The 18,989-nt window shown below is 38.6% G+C and overlaps 1 protein-coding gene across 2 annotated transcripts in view; it reads right to left on the bottom strand.

Annotated features, from left to right (window-relative positions):
* Positions 1-18,989, bottom strand: part of CCSER1 (coiled-coil serine rich protein 1) — a 715,197-nt gene that overhangs the window by 411,929 nt on the left and 284,279 nt on the right. For both annotated transcript variants that reach the window (XM_070948723.1, XM_070948724.1), the window contains exon 7: positions 13,191-13,274. In XM_070948723.1, the coding sequence (XP_070804824.1) occupies positions 13,191-13,274 (84 nt within the window). The remainder of the gene's footprint in view (positions 1-13,190; positions 13,275-18,989) is intronic.

The raw sequence follows: 18,989 nt of genomic DNA on the forward strand, positions 1-18,989 counted from the left end.
TCTTCCAGCACTGCCACACGGAAAAAGGCCAGCTAATCATTGTGCACGAATGCGCACCAGAAACGGCCTTAAGGGTAAGGTGGACAAGCTTCCTGCATCAATTGCAAAACAGTGGCCTCTTGGCAAAGTTGTTTCTGATTTGGATTCTTTCTGACTTAACAAAATACTAGAAAGAAATGGTATAAATAGAATCAGATTTCTGTGTATCCTTCCCAGAAACAAAACTGGATCAAATTTGGTATGGAAGACGAAGCCGGCAACATAAAGAAGAAAGTTGAAATTGACTAAATGTACACTTTCCTCCTGTTGTCTGTGCAGACACTTTTGGCTTCAAATGTAAGGTGTAATCATCAGTAGATTAATTACAAGATAAAAACCTATCTCCTTCCTTCCTTCCTTCCTTCCTTCCTTCCTTCCTTCCTTCCTTCCTTCCTCCTTCCCTCCCTCCCTCCCTCCCTCCCACAAGATAAATGAAAGAATGGCTGCCAGAATGAATTCTAGGACAAAATATATTGCATATTAAGGCACATGGTTATAAAGACTAAGAATGACCAAACTGAGGTTTTCAGAACATTTGGTTCCCTGTTTTCTACGTTTTTCCATTCAGGCTTCAAATTTCCACTGTGGCTTTTTTCCCTGCACCATTGTGCCAAACTTATTAATTTCATTATTGAATCAGACGGATAAATATTAAGACACAAACCAAAACTGAACAGCTTTCCTGCATTATCAACCCTTTCCTCTCTATTCAGTGAATACAAATGGTATCTATCCAGAAGGAAGACAGGAAATTTGTCCTTCAGTTATTATCATACTAAGCTGATTAAGCACTGTGGAGTAAGAGTTATTTTGACTAAAAAGTTCCAGCATTAACAACACTTTTAAGGCAAATAAAAATCAAATAATGGTAGGGGCAAAGGACACACATTATTAATTTGACAGAAGAATGTTGATAAACCACATTGTCCCACTGTTTAAAACCCATAGGAGAAAGGAGGTTAGTAGCATTTTTCCCAAAAGGAAGAATATGGAATGGGACATCTAGCAGTTGGCTAAAATAACTGAGCCAAACTTTTAATTATTTATTGTGCCTTCAAGTCAGTGTTGACGCTTGGTCACTTCTACCTGGACTACTTCCTGACATTTCCTTGGCAGCATATTCATAAGTGGTTTGCTTCTGCCTTCTGCCTATGGCTGAGAGAGGAACTGGCCCAAGGTTATCCAGCTGGCTTCAGCCTAAGGCAGCCTACAAAGAGCCAGAGACTTTGCATCAAAGGACTCATTGCGGACTCATGGCCTGCTGAGAGTCCGGCCTAAATAAATCCTTTTTTCGGTACTAGAGCAAGTAAGCTTTTGTTTTTGTTTCGGTCTGGAACTTGGACCTTTGAGACTAGAACTCACAGTCTCCCAGACCAAATTTAGTGCCTTAACTACCGCACAAAAATGACTCCCATAAGATATACAATAATTTCCAGAAAGTATTTGAATACAAAATTATTCAACTATAAAAACTGTATGGGAATCGTGTTGTAACATGAAGGTTTTCCTATCTTTTCAAACATTAAACTTCATGGTTTATTGTGATTTAAACATTCTAACAAAATGAAATTCAATGGTGAAAAAAGTAAGGTCCTACATTTAGGCAAGAAAAACAAAATGCACAGGTACAGTACATGTGGTACCTCGCTCAATAGCAGTAATTGTGAGAGGGATCTTGGGGTCCTAGTGGACAACCATTTAGATATGAGCCAGCAGTGTGCAGCAGCTGCCAAAAAAGCCAACTAAGTTCTAGGCTGCATAAACAGAGGGATAGAATCAAGATCACGTGAAGTGTTAATACCACTTTATAATGCCTTGGTAAGGCCACACTTGGAATACTGCATCCAGTTTTGGTCGCCACAATGTAAAAAAAGATGTTGAGACTCTAGAAACAGTGCAGAGAAGAGCAACAAAGAGGATTATGGGACTGGAGGCTAAAACATATGAAGAACGGTTGCAGGAACTGGGTAGGTCTAGTTTAATGAACAGAAGGACTAGGGGAGACATGATAGCAGTGTTCCAACATCTCAGGGGTTGCCTCAAAGAAGAGGGAGTCAAGCTATTCTCCAAAGCACCTGAGGGCAGGATAAGAAGCAATGGGTGGAAACTAATCAAGGAGAAAAGCAACTTAGAACTATGGAGAAATTTCCTGACAGTTAGAACAATTAATCAGTAGAACAACTTGCCTCCAGAAGTTGTGAATGTTCCAACACTGGAAGTTTTTAAGAAGATGTTGGATAACCATTTGTCTGAAGTGGTGTAAGGTTTCCTGCCTAAGCAGGGGGTTGGACTAGAAGACCTCCAAGGTCCCTTCCAACTCTGTTATTCTATTCTATTCTAAACGTGAAAGCCTAAAACAGGCTTTGAATATTCTAGAAGCGTTCTGAGGTCAAAATCTTTGCTTTGGGTTTGAAGCAGTGGCTTTAGTTGTTTTGTTTTGTTCTGTTCTGTTTGTTTTGAGGTTTTGTTGTCAGAATAGTTGAGGTAAACAATTTTTCAAAATTATTTTTGTAATATAAACTTAATTCAACATAGCATAGATTCAAGTTTTTTCAAAGCACCATGGAATTGTTTCCTGCCTGAAGAACCAGGGTTGAATGTGGTCCCAAATATGCATTTGGGACTGTCCTCCAATTATATTATCGTATTTTTTGGAGTATAAGACGCACCGGAGTATAAGACGCAGCTTAGTTTTGGGAAGGAAAATAAGAGAAAAGTTTAAAAATACCCTCAATCAGCTATTCCCAAAGGTGAATTTTAGCAACAGGTTCCTTGGTTGTGAGCTCTGTGCCTTGCTTCCCCCCCCTTTTTTTTCTGCCTCTGAAATGTCTGAAACTCTGTTTCAGAAAAAAACTTTTTTTCTGCCTATGAAAGCCTCCGAAACAGCTTCAAAAACAAAGCCTCTGAAGCTCTGTTTGGGGGCTTCTTTTCTGGAACTTCTTTCAGCCTCTGAAACCTCCCTTTGAGAAGCTGGGCGGGGCTACATTCGGAGTACTAGATTTTCACCCTCTTTTTGTGGGAAAAAAGGTGTGTCTTATACTCCGAAAAATATGGTAGTAAATTCAGCTGACTGGCTTCTTGCCATTTTGATCCTAAAACACAGGAGTGCCTAAATGGAAGCTCTCAGTTATCTTAATTACCTTGCCCTAGATTAACCCAACCAAATGTACATGGATAATAAATTGGAGATATAACTGATATAAATTAGATAGTAACAGACTGAAGCTTTTCCCCCTTGATAAAGTAAGTGTTATGGCCAATTAAAATGAGCAGACACAATCTGATATTATGTAATTATATCATCAGATAATGATCCCATGATGTCATTATAATAAATTCATATATAGTGGAAATTATAAAATGTTGAGCATATTTAATGAACAAGATATAAATTCTATACTGTTTTTAAACCAAAACCAATGAGCTGGTATAGCAGTTCAATAAAACAATATTTTTTTGGAAACCTTACATTAGTATCAGTGCAGGAGGTAGGTTTAGTATTTTAATCAAGTCTATTGACTAAGAGTAGCAGATCAAGGATATAAAAACTTGAATTATTTCCAGGAAGCAGCAAAGTTTGAGTAACTCTTTGCCAGTGGTAAAATTCAATTTTTTTTTTTACTACAGGTTCTGTGGGCGTGGCTTGATGGGTGTGGTGTGGCTTGGTGGGCGTGGCTTGGTGGGTGCGGCAGGAGAAGGATACTGCAAAATCCCCATTCCCTCCCCACTCCTGAGGGAAGGATATTACAAAATCTCCATTCCTACCCCCTCTGGGGCCAGCCAGAGGTGGCATTTGCCGGTTCTCCAAACTACTCAAAATTTTCACTACCAGTTCTCCAGAACATGTCAAAACCTGCTGGATTTCAACTCTGACCTTTGCTCTCTTCTACTGATTATCTTCAATTTTGCAACTCAGATCTGCCATAGTGTTCAATATTTTGTAACTCAGATCAGTCATAGTGTTTAATATTAATTTTTAAAGATCTGCCTTCACATTCTTATACAAAGTGTTTTCAACACTCCATGTCCATTCAATTCAATGCAGTTTGCTCAATTTAGGCACTCTCCAACTCATCTGACTTTGAACAAGTCTTAATAAAACAGGACAAAGAAATTCAATACCTATCAAAAAAGAACGTGTTATTTGAAATACCAAACTCTTTCTCTTTCCATCACCACCAATTTATGAAGAATGACCTTCCCAGCAAAGAGAGGTCCAGATGTAACTTTTCTAAGCTACATGTTAAAGAATTCTGCAAAAGATCTGACTCAACATATTCTACAACTGAAATGACTATAGGCTGAATAAGCCTGAAATGTACTGTTTGGTAGATCATTCAACCTATTATTTATATTTGCTCCAAGATATTTTAGATAAAGAGAGAAAAATTCTATATCCAGTACATTTCATTTTCATATGTTTCTATCAAAAATCGATTCAGCCCAGCCCCTGCATTAGTCTGCAATTCAACAAAATGCATATAATGTCCATTTGTCTCTTCTTCCATGATAAACTCATTAATTTAGGCCATTTTGTATCCTACTCTCTATAATTAAAAACAATGCTGGAGGCAGAAGCTATGCTGTTACAATCTAAAATAATTCCAGGAAATGCAAGTTGTCATTGGTATTCTTAAAAATAGAAACTTCCACTACCTATAAAAAACATACCATATTTTTCAGAGTATAAGACGGACCAGAGTATAAAATGCACCTTAGTTTTTGGGGAGGAAAATAAGAAAAAAGCTGATTGGCAAGTGGATCGGCTTCCTGGAATACCTCCAATCAGCTGTTCCCAGAGGGGAATTTTAGCAACAGGTTCCTTGGTTGTGAGCTCTGTGCCTTGCTTTTTTCTTTTTCTTTTATTTTTCTTTTTTTTCTGCCTCTGAAAGCCTCCGAAACAGAGCATCAGAAAAAAAGCCTCTGAAGCTCTGTTTGGGGGCTTCTTTTCTGGAGCTTCGTTTCTGATGCTTTTTTCAGCCTCTGAAACCTCCGTTTGAGAAGCTAGGTGAGGCTACATTCGGAGTATAAGATGCATCCAGATTTTCACCCTCTTTTTTGGGGGAAAAGGGTATGTCTTATACTCTGAAAAATACAGTAGTCATATTTACAGATAATTCAAAATGCTTTAAGTAGGTTCAAGTTATTTCTGAAATGAATTACTAGCCAAACATGTATACATAATATTTAGAGGATGGGATTTCTGGGTAAAAGTCTTCCAGATGAAATACCATCATCAGTTTCTAAGGAGTATTTTAATACTCATCAGAAAATCAACACATTATCAATTTTCTCTATAGTAGGCCTAATCGTTGGCTACACAGAATGGACTACAATTGTATATCTACATAAAACTGATATATTATTGTATCTAATATCCCAAAATTTCACTGATTCATACAGACAGTTACCCCTCCACACACACACACACACACACACACACTCACTCACTCACCAACCACAAAATGTCCATGCATATAGTTTGGGCATCTGCAAATGAGTGAGAAACTCTGCATGGAAAATATCCATCCATGCAGAGTTTCTCACTCATTTGCACTCATTTCTCACTCATTTGCGCACGTCTCACTCATTTATATGAGCAAGGAAACATGGAAATAAATGCATATGGAAATAAACAAAAATATAATATAGCAACAGTTTCACTAATGCTGTGCTCAGTATTCCAAAGGTTTTTTTAAAAAAAGAATAAGGCAGAAAGGTTGGAATAAAGAGACATACTGTGCCTCTTGCCTTATACATCTGGAGACAGCCAATTTATGATTCCTCTGTGCGATAAAAAGGTGAGGGTCCTTGCAAAGTGCAGTCAAATCATATTTATCTAAATCTGCAAGAGGAATCACCAGTAAAATCACCCAGGTCTCTTAAAGCTAACATTCTATCTTCTGACATCTTAACAGAAGACAAGCATATGCAATGCATTATTATTCAAGTAATGTTAGTCACAGTGTAACATCTCTGGAGGCACTTAAGGGCAGCCTTTTATTGCTGGTGCACTCCTGCTACATTATTCCTATGCAGATATGTCGAAGGGAATCAGCATCAGAACGCAAATTCCTTCCTGCCTCTGAAGGCATGACAATTATTTATCTGCATCCGGCACACCAAGTGGTGCAAAAACGCCAGCACTTTTGACAGAGACTTTAAACTAATATGCAGAATCACCTCCACAAGTGCAAGAGAATATTAAAGATTCTATCTCCCTGTCAGCTTTTCATCAAGGCTTCAGAAAGCACAAGGAATCGGAAATTAATCCACATTGTGTTTTTCATTGGATGCTGTCATCTTCCCACTCCGGAGTATCTTGCAGAGTTGACTTGTAGAATAATTGCTGCTGAGATAAGCCTTTTTCTGGACTATGTGCAATTAATTCTCTCCCGTAAAAAGAGGGAAAAGGAATTTGACACTTTAATAATGTTTAAGCATACCTAATCTCTTTCTTTTTCTACTCAGATGTTTCTTAAATATGAAGAAGAAAAGAAGAATTGAAATTACTTAAAGCTGTCTCTTCACTGAAGAACCTGTAATAATTTATCATAAACACCCAAGATGAAATAATAGAAATCAGGATGAGCAAGGAATTACCATAAAGATGGCTGCACAATATAATTGCCCTGAATATAACCATTACACTTATCAGAGTCTATCATATTATTAGAGAGTCAAAGCAAGACATTTAATACCATTTATAAAACATATGTTCAACTAAATTTACTTCTCTAATTTATCTACTTTATTATAAAATTGATGTGTCCCCCCATTTTTTTTTAATAACTAATTTAGAATAATGCTCCTAGGAATTTGAGGTAGAGATAACATAAATGAACGTTTTTATAAAGGCTGAGAATATGTCCCAATACAAAAAGGAAATGATTATTTTAGAAAAGTGTATGGTAATCTTAACAGCATAATGTTTTACTAATGAAATGGTAGTGAGTCATAGGGATTACCATTAAAACCAAAATATCCCTTCAAACATATTACGAGGGTAAACAAAAGATAAACCTGAGATTGTCTTTACTCTTAAGAAAAAAAAAAACACCTTATACTGTAGATGTTTTCAGAAAATAAATCTAGTTAAAATATGTTAAAATAAAACAAAATAATGAAACAAACGGCTATTGTGCATTTCCCAAGATTAAAGGTAGGATTCCACATTCTACGTATTGAGAACGTATTGATACGTTCCATCAATTTATCATTACAGATAATCCTCATTTTATGATGAAAGTTGTGACCACAATTTTCATTGCTGGCAAACGTTGCAGAAAACGTGTGTTCATCCAGTCGTACGTTGAGCATTTGAGAGTGAATTTTCCTTGCAAACCTGGTTTCTGGGCTAATTGCCAACTCTTGTAAGCCTTTATCTAATCTTTGGAATTTCTGGCAGGCTGTTAAGGACATTTTTAGTAATAGCCTGCATTTGAAAAAGACTGTGTTTGTAGTAAACGGAGTTGTTCGGAGTTTTGTGTGTGCTACATTTCTTGGGTTCCATAGCGGGGACAGAACAGGTATTAAGTCACTTTTTTCAATGTCACTGTAACTTTGAATAGTTGCTAAGCAAATAATTGCAAATTGAGTATTACCTACATTATGTTTTCAAAGAAAGCAGTTGTAAAAGATACACATTTTTTCTAAACAAACTTAAGAAAAAAAATTCAGATAAGGAATCAAACTCCACTAACTTTTAAAAGCCAATATGTTATATCCAATTCCAAAATTGTCTGATAGATTTTAATTTTGCACCACACATACCATAATAACAAGTGAAAGTTTAGTGTAAGTTTCTAAGAGAGTGGTAAAGGTTCCCCCACACATGCATGATAGTTGTACCCGACTCTAGGGGGCAGTGCTCATCTCCGTTTCAAAGACAAAGTGCCAGCACTGTCTGAAGACGTCTCCGTGGTCATGTGGCAGACATGATTAAATGCCGAAGGCGCACAGAGCTGTTACCTTCCCACCAAAGTAGTCCCTATTTTTTTACTTGCATTTTTTATGTGCTTTCAAACTGCTAGGTTGGCAGAAGCTGGGACAAATAATGGGAGCTCACTCCATTACGTGGAGCTAGGGATTCGAACCACTGAACTGCCAACCTTCTGATCGACAAGCTCAGCGTCTTAGCCACTGAGCCACCGCATCCCTCTAAGAGATTGACTCCCCGAATATTGTGAGAAATCTTCCATGACAACAGAGCAGCTGGTAAAATAAGGGATCACTTGCACTTCTTGGATTATGTAGATTTCCAGAGAGGATGCTGAGATGCAGAATCTAAGTGTTGCTCTTCATCATTCTTAAGGAAACTCTCAAGAGGACTGCAACTGCTGAGAAGCAGATTCTTACCTGCTATTTCCATTTAAAAGAATCAGGTTGGACATGATGGAAAAGCTTTTTTTTTCTCTACTCATCAAAGGTTATACTACATTAAAAACATATAAACATTGCTAAATAGCAATAGCACTTATACTTTACAGCCCTCTCTAAGCGGTGTACAGAGTCATCCTATTGCCCCCAACAATCTGGGTCCTCATTTTACTGACCTCGGAAGGATGGAAGGCTGAGTCGACCTTGAGCTTGGTGAGATTTGAACTGCCAAATTGCAGTCAGCCGGCAGTCAGCAGAAATAGCCTGCAGTACTGCATTCTAACTACCGCGCCACCACATCTCTGAATAAGCACATTGTGCTTCCATAAAAATATACAATAGGGATGAATGATGAATATGATCATAGATTAAAATTCCTGGAAGGTACCATAGAGACCATATAAACCCAGTGCAAGAATTCACTACTATAAAAAGGTAAAAGTTCCTTTCGCAAATATGTGCTAGTCATTCCCGACTCTAGGGGGTGGTGCTCATCTCCATTTCAAAGTCGAAGAGCCAGCGCTGTCCAAAGACATCTCCATGGTCATGTGGATGGCATGACTAAATGCCAAAGGCGCACGTAACGCTGTTACCTTCCCACCAAAGGTAGCCCCTATTTTTCTACTTGCATTTTGTACGTGCTTTCAAACTGCTAGGTTGGCAGAAGCTGGGACAAGTAACAGGAGCGCATCCTGTTATGCGGCACTAGGGATTTGAGCTGCTGACCTTTCAATCGACAAGCTCAGCATCTTAGCCACTGAGCCACCACGTCCCTTACTATAGGGTCCCTGATAAATCCAAACTCTATTTAAACACATCCAGAGTGCTTAAGTGCTTTTCAAGACAGCCAGTTCTGTTGTGGAATACTGTTGAATATTATAAAGTTTTCCTGATGCCTAACCAAAAACTGCATCCTTGGAATTTTCAATGAGTGCAATCTTCTGCATGAAGTCCAACTCGATTGTGATTTTTTTTTAATCTGCTGTTTAAGAATTTCATAGCTGAAGAACTCTTATAAATAAAAAATATCTCCAAAAATCCTTTGCTTACTATAAATACCAAAGCCCCTGGTTTTATGTCATCCTTGAAGAATTATGTATTTTCTATCCAATGGAGTAGGAATCCATCAAGAAGCAGTAACTTGGAAAGATAACGTAGTATACTTTTGGAGTAACAAAATTTTCAGATATATGCTTTGGACAAGATAGGCAGAGTATCAGTTTTACAATGACATTGTACAAAAATTCACCAGTCTGTAAAAGATTAATCTCTACTTCATTGTGTTACTTAATCTTATTTGGTATTTACATAATACATGATTCTTAATATCTTTTTTTAAAAAAAGAATGTAGAAAAGCAGTATTCATTTCAATTTTGAGGACAGTCTGTTTCCATTGTTATAACATTTTTTCTTGGCAAACATTGTGCATTTTTTATTAATACGAAACTGAGTATGTTTGTCGCCTTGGTGGTGCAGCAGACTAAAGTGCTGTTAAGTAGCACCAGCTGCCTGCAATTACTGCAAGCTCAAATCTCACCAGGCTCAAGGTTGACTCAGCCTTCCATCCTTCTGAGGTAGGTAAAATGAAGACCTGGATTGTGGGGGCAATAAGCTGACTTTGTATAAAAAGAACACTGCGGGGGGGGGGCAAAAGCCCTACTAAGCAGGTATATACAAAAGTATGAAGGCTATTGCTTAACGCATTGTAAGCCGCCCTGAGTCTCCGGAGAAGGGCGGCATATAAATCGAACCAATAAATAAACAATAAATAAATAAATGGAATGAAATCAGTTTCTCGATTACAACCCTGATTTGATCACAAATTAGAAGCATCACTTTTAAACTAAAGCTGGTTACTTATCCTCAGTTCTCATGAAGCCTCTTCGTGAAAAAGTCACGAAGGATTCTGGATGGTCACAGCAACCAGACAAAAAAATTAAAATCATATCATATCATATTTTGTGTACTAAGCTTAGGTCAGACCGTAGGCGGCGTAGTTCTAGGTTGTCCAAGTCCAAAATTTCAAGCCTGGTGGCATAAGGGATTCTACTGCGAGCAGAGGAGTAGAATACTCTTCTCGTGAAACACCTCTGGACTCACTCAATTGTATTAATGTCTGTTATACAGTGTGGATTCCAAGCAAATGAGCTATATTTGAGAATTGGTCTGGCAAAGGTTTTGTATGCCCTGGTTTTAGTTGCTGCCAGATGGGACAGGTACACAAGGTGGTGTGACAGGAAAGGCGTGACATGAGTGTGGAAGCTGGGGTAGCTGCTGCAGATGGGAAAAAGTGGGTTAGAGCCCGGGAAGAAACTACACAAGTGCAGTGAGGCTCAAGAAGGATGTGCAGGTGGAGATTTACCCAAGCAACTTGTGACATTTCCTGCCAGCTTCCCCACTGACTTTAGTTGAGGTATTTGCCATAGAAGGTTGCAAGATCATATAACTATGGGATGTGGCAACCATTGTAAAGTGCTAGGCAGTTTCCAACTGCTCAGATCATAATCATGTGACTGTGCGGATGCTGGGATGACTAGAATTTGAGAACTGGTCATAATCACAATTGGCTCTGAAACCCACCCAGATTTTTTCTAGATAAAATGAGAATGCAATTTGTCCAGTCTAGGGTATTTTATATGCTTCTGGAGAAGCTAACCACGGCACAAAACTCTTATCCTATTCAGGCAGATAGAAAAAAAATAAGCAAATAGGTACATATATCTCAAACCATCACATACAAAAGTGTTTGCAAACACTTCTGAATGTTCAACATTTCTGAATATTATTTAAAATGTGATCCTTGTGAGACAAAAGGCAGAGCCATACGCTAGACAACCATTATTAAAAAAGTACCATAGCACAAACATGGGGAAAGGGGTAAGAAGTGTGTCAGAAGAGCCACTCCCTAGTTTACTGAAACATAAAGGAGGGAAGAAGGGTTTTCAAACTTGCAAGATTCTGTTACTGTAAGCTTATAATAAAAGTAGTATCAGTTCACATGATTTGTGCTTCTTGACTGGAGTGCCTTGGAGGGCTGACATCAATCTTGTCAAACAGTCAAATTGAGTCAACACAAAGAATCAGATGCCTTCAAACTGATTAGAACATTCCAGGAAACTTCTGGACATCAACTCAGCTCATGAATTCATATATTCAAAATGGGTTCTGGCTAATTCATCTTCCCTACTATTTTCACTTTTAACAACAATTTCTCCTAATGTGACTGTTTTATCTAGTCATTAGTGTATCAGATACATAATTAGAGTTTTGGAAGTACACCAACAAACACGCCTTGAAATATATCTCTGTAAGCCTTAGGCACACCGTTGAAAAGATACTGAGACCAAAAGTGTCTTTTTTTCTCTTTTTACTAAGACAAAAATCTATTTGTCTTTTTACTAAGACAAACAATTTAAAAATAGGTCGGCATAACACTCTTATAACCAGCTCGATAATATTTTAAATCAAGATCTAATTATGTATTTGTTCCATAGGGAAGCAAAAGAAAATTAACTGTCCAGTTTGGATAAATGAAGTGGATTGTCAGTTTTACTGCCACTGATGTAGTTGCTTTACTTAATAATTCATGGCTAATATTTGACAGATACCGTTGAGCAGACAACCTCAGCTACTGTTCTGATTTTCACTGAAAGGGTATCTCAGTCAATGGAAAGTGGGATGTTTTGTACTAAGTTTTCTCGAAAGTTTCTTTCCAAGAGCCATTCTTCTTTTCTGCACTTAATATATGTGTGTGTGTGTGTGTGTGTGTATGTATGTATGTATGTATGTATGTAAGTATGTATGCATGTATACACACACATATACACATACAAATGTACATGCATGCATGCATGCACAAGGCAGACTTTCATTCATTCATTTCTGTATTTTTCATTCACCAAGATTCCTCTCCAAATTAAAATGAGCAATCAATGTATGCTCTCACATACTGAAAACCACATGGATATTTAATATAAATTTACACAGGAGTATCAATAAGTTCTCTTAATTAGAGAAACATAGCAGTTGGTCAGAACCAGTGGTGAGTTGCCTCCGGTTTGCACCGGTTCTATAGAACCGGTAGTAAAACCGGCGGGAGGTTCTGCCCACCGACCCCAACATCGTCAAAATGCTTCTGCGCATGCACAGAAGAGCCCACGTGTGAGTGAAACGAGTGTGCGCGTGGTGCCCCGTTGCAAACCGGTAGTAAAAGTAAGTAGGACCCACCCCTGGTCAGAACATCAGTTGATAGGAAACTTTCATTTTTTCTGTTCTTGTTTCAGTTCCAGTTTTCAGTATGTTGATAAGATAGTAATTTAAACAGTTTTACTAGCAGCAAGTGTAAAGTGTACACTGTTGTATGAAAACCTAAAAAGCTACTGAAATTTACACTCTGTATACTCGTGTATTTCATGCAGTGGGAGCAGGGGAAATACTTTACGGAATGATTATATCAATACAGACACCCGCAAATCAGAATATGGTATGTAACCATCAGAATATTTGCAATGTAAAATGCACAGAAAATTGTGGCTTGTTTTACATCAGGGATTAAAGGGAACTGTCATTGGAGGCTTCTAAAACAAACAGCCTCCTTTGACTTACCTGCAAAATTGCCCTTTCAGAAGTTGACACGTTCTCAGTTTCAAAATCTGCCTAATATGACTCTAATGTAAGCATATATTCAACCTCTGTTTGTATTATCCCCAGACAATAATCTTAGCAGGTCTAGTAAATTCCAAATAAGAAACAAACATTGTTAGTCACTTACCAGCTCTTCACGAAGTTGGGAAATGAGTTCCTCTTTCTCCTTTAGTTGCAGTTTCAGAGTCAAGCATTCATCTTTCATTATATCCTATAATAACATCAAAAGAGATGTTACAAAGGGCTTAGCACTTTTCCCCCCTGCTCCTCACAAGAAAAGACAATGTCACACTGTGCCAAATAATTACATCCAAGTAATGAATCTTGGGGCTCCCTTTTCATGTGTGATATTTCTAATAGCATATTCTGTTAGTAATGCAAATATTGTAATCTAATGCTGCTGAAATAAAAGCATATTAGGCTCAAGGTTGACTCAGCCTTCCATCCTTTCTAAGGTAGGTGAAATGAGGACCCAGTTTGTGGGGGCAATAAGCTGACTTTGTATAAATATACAAAAGTATGAAGGCTATTGCTTAACGCATTGTAAGCTGCCCTGAGTCTCCGGAGAAGGGCGGCATATAAATCAAATTAAAAAAAAAAAAAAACCAAACTGTGAACGGAATCCTGTGTGATAAGTCCATTTGGTTAGTGTGTCATTCTTTTGAACCCCTGCAGCAGGGGTGAAATGCTCCCGGTTCGGACCGGATCGCCCGATCCGGTAGTGATGGCGGTGGGTGGTTCAGAGAACCAGTAGCAAAAATCCCTGCCCCCTCCCCCATACCCAGCTGAGCCACACGATCATCAGAGGCTTTTTTTTTAACTTTTAAAAGCATTTTTTCTTCGGTCAAAAAAATGCTTTTAAAAGTTAAAAAAAAAAGCCTCTGATGATCGGGCGGCTCAGCTGGGATCATCAGAGCCTTTTAACGATCCCAGCTGAATTGCCTGATCGTCAGAGGTTTTTTTTTCTTTTAAAAGCAAAAAAAAAAAAATGCTTTTAAAAGAAAACAAAAGCCTCTGATGATCAGGCAACTCAGCTGAGATCGTCAGAGCCTTTTAAAAGCATTTTTTAAACAAACTCATTGGCCGAAGAGGTTGTAGAAAAAATGCTTTTAAAAGTAAAAAAAAAAAAAAGTTGGCCACGCTCACCCAGTCACATTACCCCCCCCACACACCAAGCCACGCCCACAAAACCAGTAGTAACAAATTTTACATTTCACCACTGCCCTGCAGTGATCTGTGGATGCGGGTGTCCAATTACATATCCAAACTTGCTTGGTTTTCTAGTTATCTCCTCTTTTCGGAAAGTTATCGACGTAAGCAGATTTATTAGTTTGTTTAACAGGGAATATAATAAAGTCTGCAATAAAATGTCGCAAGTGGAACTTGCAATAATATTTTGCAAAGCAAAGTGCTTTCTTTGATGTAAGATTCTGTGCAGGCAGCTTTGCCCTCTTCCAGGTTTCTCCATTCCTCTGTATCACTGGTATTATTTTTTTCCCCCATTTCCCAAGCCCAGCCTTTACAGATTACAGATTTTACAGATTAACAGAGTTGGAAGGGACCTTATAGGTCAGTGACGGCTAACCTTTTTGCTATTGCGTGCCAAAAGCAGGGGGAGCACAGGGGGTTGTGCGCGTGCGTGCCCACACCCATAATTCAATGCGCCCTGCTCCCTGTGAATGCACACGTGACCCCCCATGCAACCCCCGCTTTTGGCATGTGATGGTACGGTGGGCCCGGTAGACCTGTTTTTTGCCCTTCCCAGGCTCCAGAGGCTTTCTTGGAACCTGCGGAGGGTGAAAACTGCCTGCCTCCCCCCCTGGAGGCCCTCCAGACACTGGAAACGGCCCATTTCCCAACTTCTGATGGGCCCAGAAGGCCTGAAAATTAGCTGGCCGGCGCACGCATGTGCACTGGAACTGAGCTAGGGCAATGCTCACGTGCCCACAGATATGGCTTCGCATGCCACCTGTGGCACCTGTGCCAGAGGTTCGCCATCACAGTTATAGGTCATCTAGTCCAACCCTCCACTCAAGTAGGAGACCCTACACCATTTCTGACAAATGACAGTCCAATCTTTTCTTGAAAGTTCCAAGTGATGAAGCTCCCACAACTTCCAAAGGCAACTTCTGTTCCATTGGTTGATTGTTCTCACTGTCAATAGCCTATCACCAGAAAACAACCGAGAATATAGTGAAATGTGTAGGAACACTTGTGTATATATGAGCTGAGACACTGACTACAATATAGCAACAGCTCTATCAAAAAAGCAGCTGGGGTGTGCAGGGAAATGTATGTCTACCTCTTAAAGAATTAAAAAAATAGCAAATACCAGAAAAACTGAGGTGAAGAACAGGTTGTAATTTTAGAGCCTGCTGTCTCTTAGCCATTACTGTCAAGTGCATCGCAATTTGTTATGAAAGCTTTTAAAGCAAAGGAGAAAAGAAAGACATAAGAACATAGATTCCGATTTAGGCGACGGGTAAAAAAAAATACTGTGAAATATGAAGTCCACTACAGAAATTTGTCAGAGAAACTTGTCTCCTAAAAATTAGCTACAGGAGATAGGATGAGGGGTGCATTGCAACTGTCTATGATTTCACATCTGACACACGATAAAAAATAATAATAATCAAACATCCACCAAAGAAGCCAGCTGTTTTTAAACATTTTAAAAAAAACCCTCAACCTCATATGTGTCAAAGGGGTTTTAGCAAAGTGCAAGTAATCTGTAGAAAGAAGATTTTAAAATAGGCGGTACCAACTCCCTCCCCCCATAAGATAAAGGTAACGGTAAAGGTTCCCCTCGCAAATATGTACTAGTCGTCCCCAACTCTAGGGGGTGGTGCTCATCTCCGTTTCAAAGCTGAAGAGCCAGCGCTGTCTGAAGACATCTCCGTGGCCATGTGGCTGGCATGACTAAACGCCAAAGTCTCATGGAGCACTGTTACCTTCCCACCAAAAGTGGTCCCTATTTTTCTACTTGCATTTTTTTAACGTGCTTTCGAACTGCTAGGTCGGCAGAAGCTGGGACAAGTAACGGGAGCTCACTCCGTTACGTGGCACTAGGGATTCGAATCGCTGAACTGCCGACCTTTCGATTGACAAGCTCAGTGTCTTAGCCACTGAGCCACCGCATCCCCATATCATTCAGCAAATGTGGAATCATTCAAAGTTTTGCCTTCATTTGTGAAATTGAGAGGATTCAAGGATTGAAGAATGAATGTCATTGCCGATAATATATCCTTATTGCCACTTCTTGCTATGACTGCTTTAATGTCTTCTGTACTGCTGAAGAAAGGGGACAGTTTTGCTTCTTGTCTGTATCTAAGAGAGAACTGCCCAGATTCTCCTGTGGGAGGCCATTTATATTTAGTTAATAAATAAATAAATCCTCTGATTTGGCTTTGTAGTATAGCAATCAGATGAAGCCTAGCATGGTTTCAGGAAGTCTTCACCCAAACCTTAGACACACCTGAGGAATATCTGAGAAAAAGTTAAAATCACATGATTTTATGGTACTTCAGAATTACTTTTTTTCCCCTCAGACACAGGGAAAAACCACCACCAAAGGAAAAAAACCAACAATATTTCAGACATCAACTGCCAGCAGACTGGAGATCAGTGGTGAAATCCAATTTTTTTTACTACCAGTTCTGTGGGCGTGGCTTGGTGGGCATGGTGTGGCTTGGTGGGCGTGGCAAGGAAAGGATATTGCAGAATCTCCACTCCCCACCCCACTCTGGGGCCAGCCAAAGGTGGTATTTGCCAGTTCTCCGAACTACTCAAAATTTCCGCTACCGGTTCTCCAGAACCTGTCAGAGCTTGCTGGATTTCACCCCTGCTGGAGATCCTATATTTTCTTCACTTCAAGTAGCACTGAATCCTGGAAGCGTTGCTCAATCGTTATCCAAAATCTTGAATCTACAAAGACTGAGATCCAGATACAGCTGTTGTATTATTATGCAATATATACCAAGTTTAGAAACTGTTCTGTATAGGGCAAAGTTATTTATTTTCACAGTGAATAGCATAAGACATTATTAATTTCCTAAAGGCATGTTTAAACAACTAGCTGGGCAAGCAAAGATATAACTTCATCTCCTTCACACATCTCATTCTGTATTCTCAATTTATCTATGTACACTATTAATGTTTATCCGATGCTTTAAAATGATTTACTACTATCAACCAAGACAAAAATCTATTATTTCTCTTGCTCAGTTATTCAAAACAACCTAAAGCAAATAAGTTCCCTTCACGTTTTATTTTCAAATAAAGGGTTTAACTTAATAGCTTTCCTCAATTGCACTTTTTTTAAAATTCAAAGAAAAGTATATATTTAATTGACTTATTTTATCCAGATTTTCTATATTTCTATACCTTTTAATAGGTCCTAGTAGTGGATTTCCTGAGCAAGAGTGATTCGATTAATGAGCTCATTATAATTCATTAAGGAGTGTTGTGTGGATGGCTGCCTACTTTAATTAGTTTTATTACAGAACAAAATTGCTTCATATGCCAAGCTCAACGACAAACATGTTTGGAAAACATCAGAGTAGTAATCAGACAAAATATGGACCATTCATTAGACAACCTGTCTAAAGTCATTAAGAGCAAGAAGAATGTGAAAGTGATGGACATTCCAACATTATTAAGTATATTAAATATTTTTTTTTATATTAAAACAATTTTTCAGATCTAATGATTCTGGGACAAAATGAGCAGCCACAATTCTCAGGAAAGGAGTTCCTTCGTTACAGTAAAGGTTTTTGATATGATACAGGAGTTGTTCTTTCCATAATTATAGCACATGCTGACAGCTGAAAATTTAGAACATCACATTTATTCAGATAATAATCCCTAATGTAGCTCTTCAATGGAAAATTTTATTAGTAACTGGAAGCTTTACCCACCCCTCAAAAAAGTGTGGAAGTGTAAATTTTCCATTATTGTGTTGGCCATTCAAAAACAAAACAAAAAAAAAATGCAAGGACTTCTTGAAGAAAAGAGCCTTGGTGGCGCAGCAGACTAAAACTGCTGTTAAAGTAGCACTTAGCTGCCAGATGACTGCAATTACTGCGAGTTCAATTCTCACCAGGCTCAAGGTTGACTCAGCCTTCCATCCTTTCGAGGTAGGTAAAATGAGGACCCGGATTGTGGGGGCAATAAGCTGACTTTGTATAAAATAGAACACCGCTTGAGGGGGCCAAAAAAGCCCTACTAAGCAGGTATATACAAAAGTATGAAGGCTATTGCTTAAAGCATTGTAAGCTGCCCTGAGTCTCCGGAGAAGGGCGGCATATAAATTGAACTAATAAATAAATAAATAAATAAATAAATAAATAAATAAATAAATAAATAAATAAATAAATAAAACAATTGAATCATTCAGTTCTCTATCTGAAAACTATCACAGAAATGAGTGGCTATGCTGAGAAAGTTTCAGATGTTTAAAAAGGCAGAAGATTAGAAGCTACCAGTTAAAATGGGGAAAAAAAGATTGCTAAAATGACTACTTTTTTTTTCCTTCTGGCAAACAAGCAGTAGAGTTATTCTTTATCAGACTGATACATCCAATCAAAAGAAAGTGCCAAGAAAAAGAGGGGGGGGGAAATGTAGAAAGCTAGGTAGAAACGCAACAAGAGCCCAAAATGAAGTCATGGCAAGTTTAGAGAAATGTTTATTATGGCTGCATATTTTCAGAGAGAGATTTTATATACCGTATTTTTCGGAGTATGAGATGCAGCGGAGTTTAAGACGCACCTTAGTTTTTGGGGAGGAAAATAAGAAAAAAGCTGATTGGCAGGTGGATCGGCCTCCTGGAATACCCCCAACCAGCTGTTCCCAGAGGTGAATTTTAGCAACAGGTTCCTTGGTTGTGAGCACTGTGCCTTGCTTTTTTTCCCTGCCTCTGAAGTCTCCG

This window comes from Pituophis catenifer, unplaced genomic scaffold, assembly GCF_029215685.1.
Source record: "Pituophis catenifer annectens isolate HBS135680 unplaced genomic scaffold, rPitCat1.0.hap2 SCAF_8, whole genome shotgun sequence".
NCBI classification, from domain to species: Eukaryota; Metazoa; Chordata; class Lepidosauria; order Squamata; family Colubridae; genus Pituophis; species Pituophis catenifer.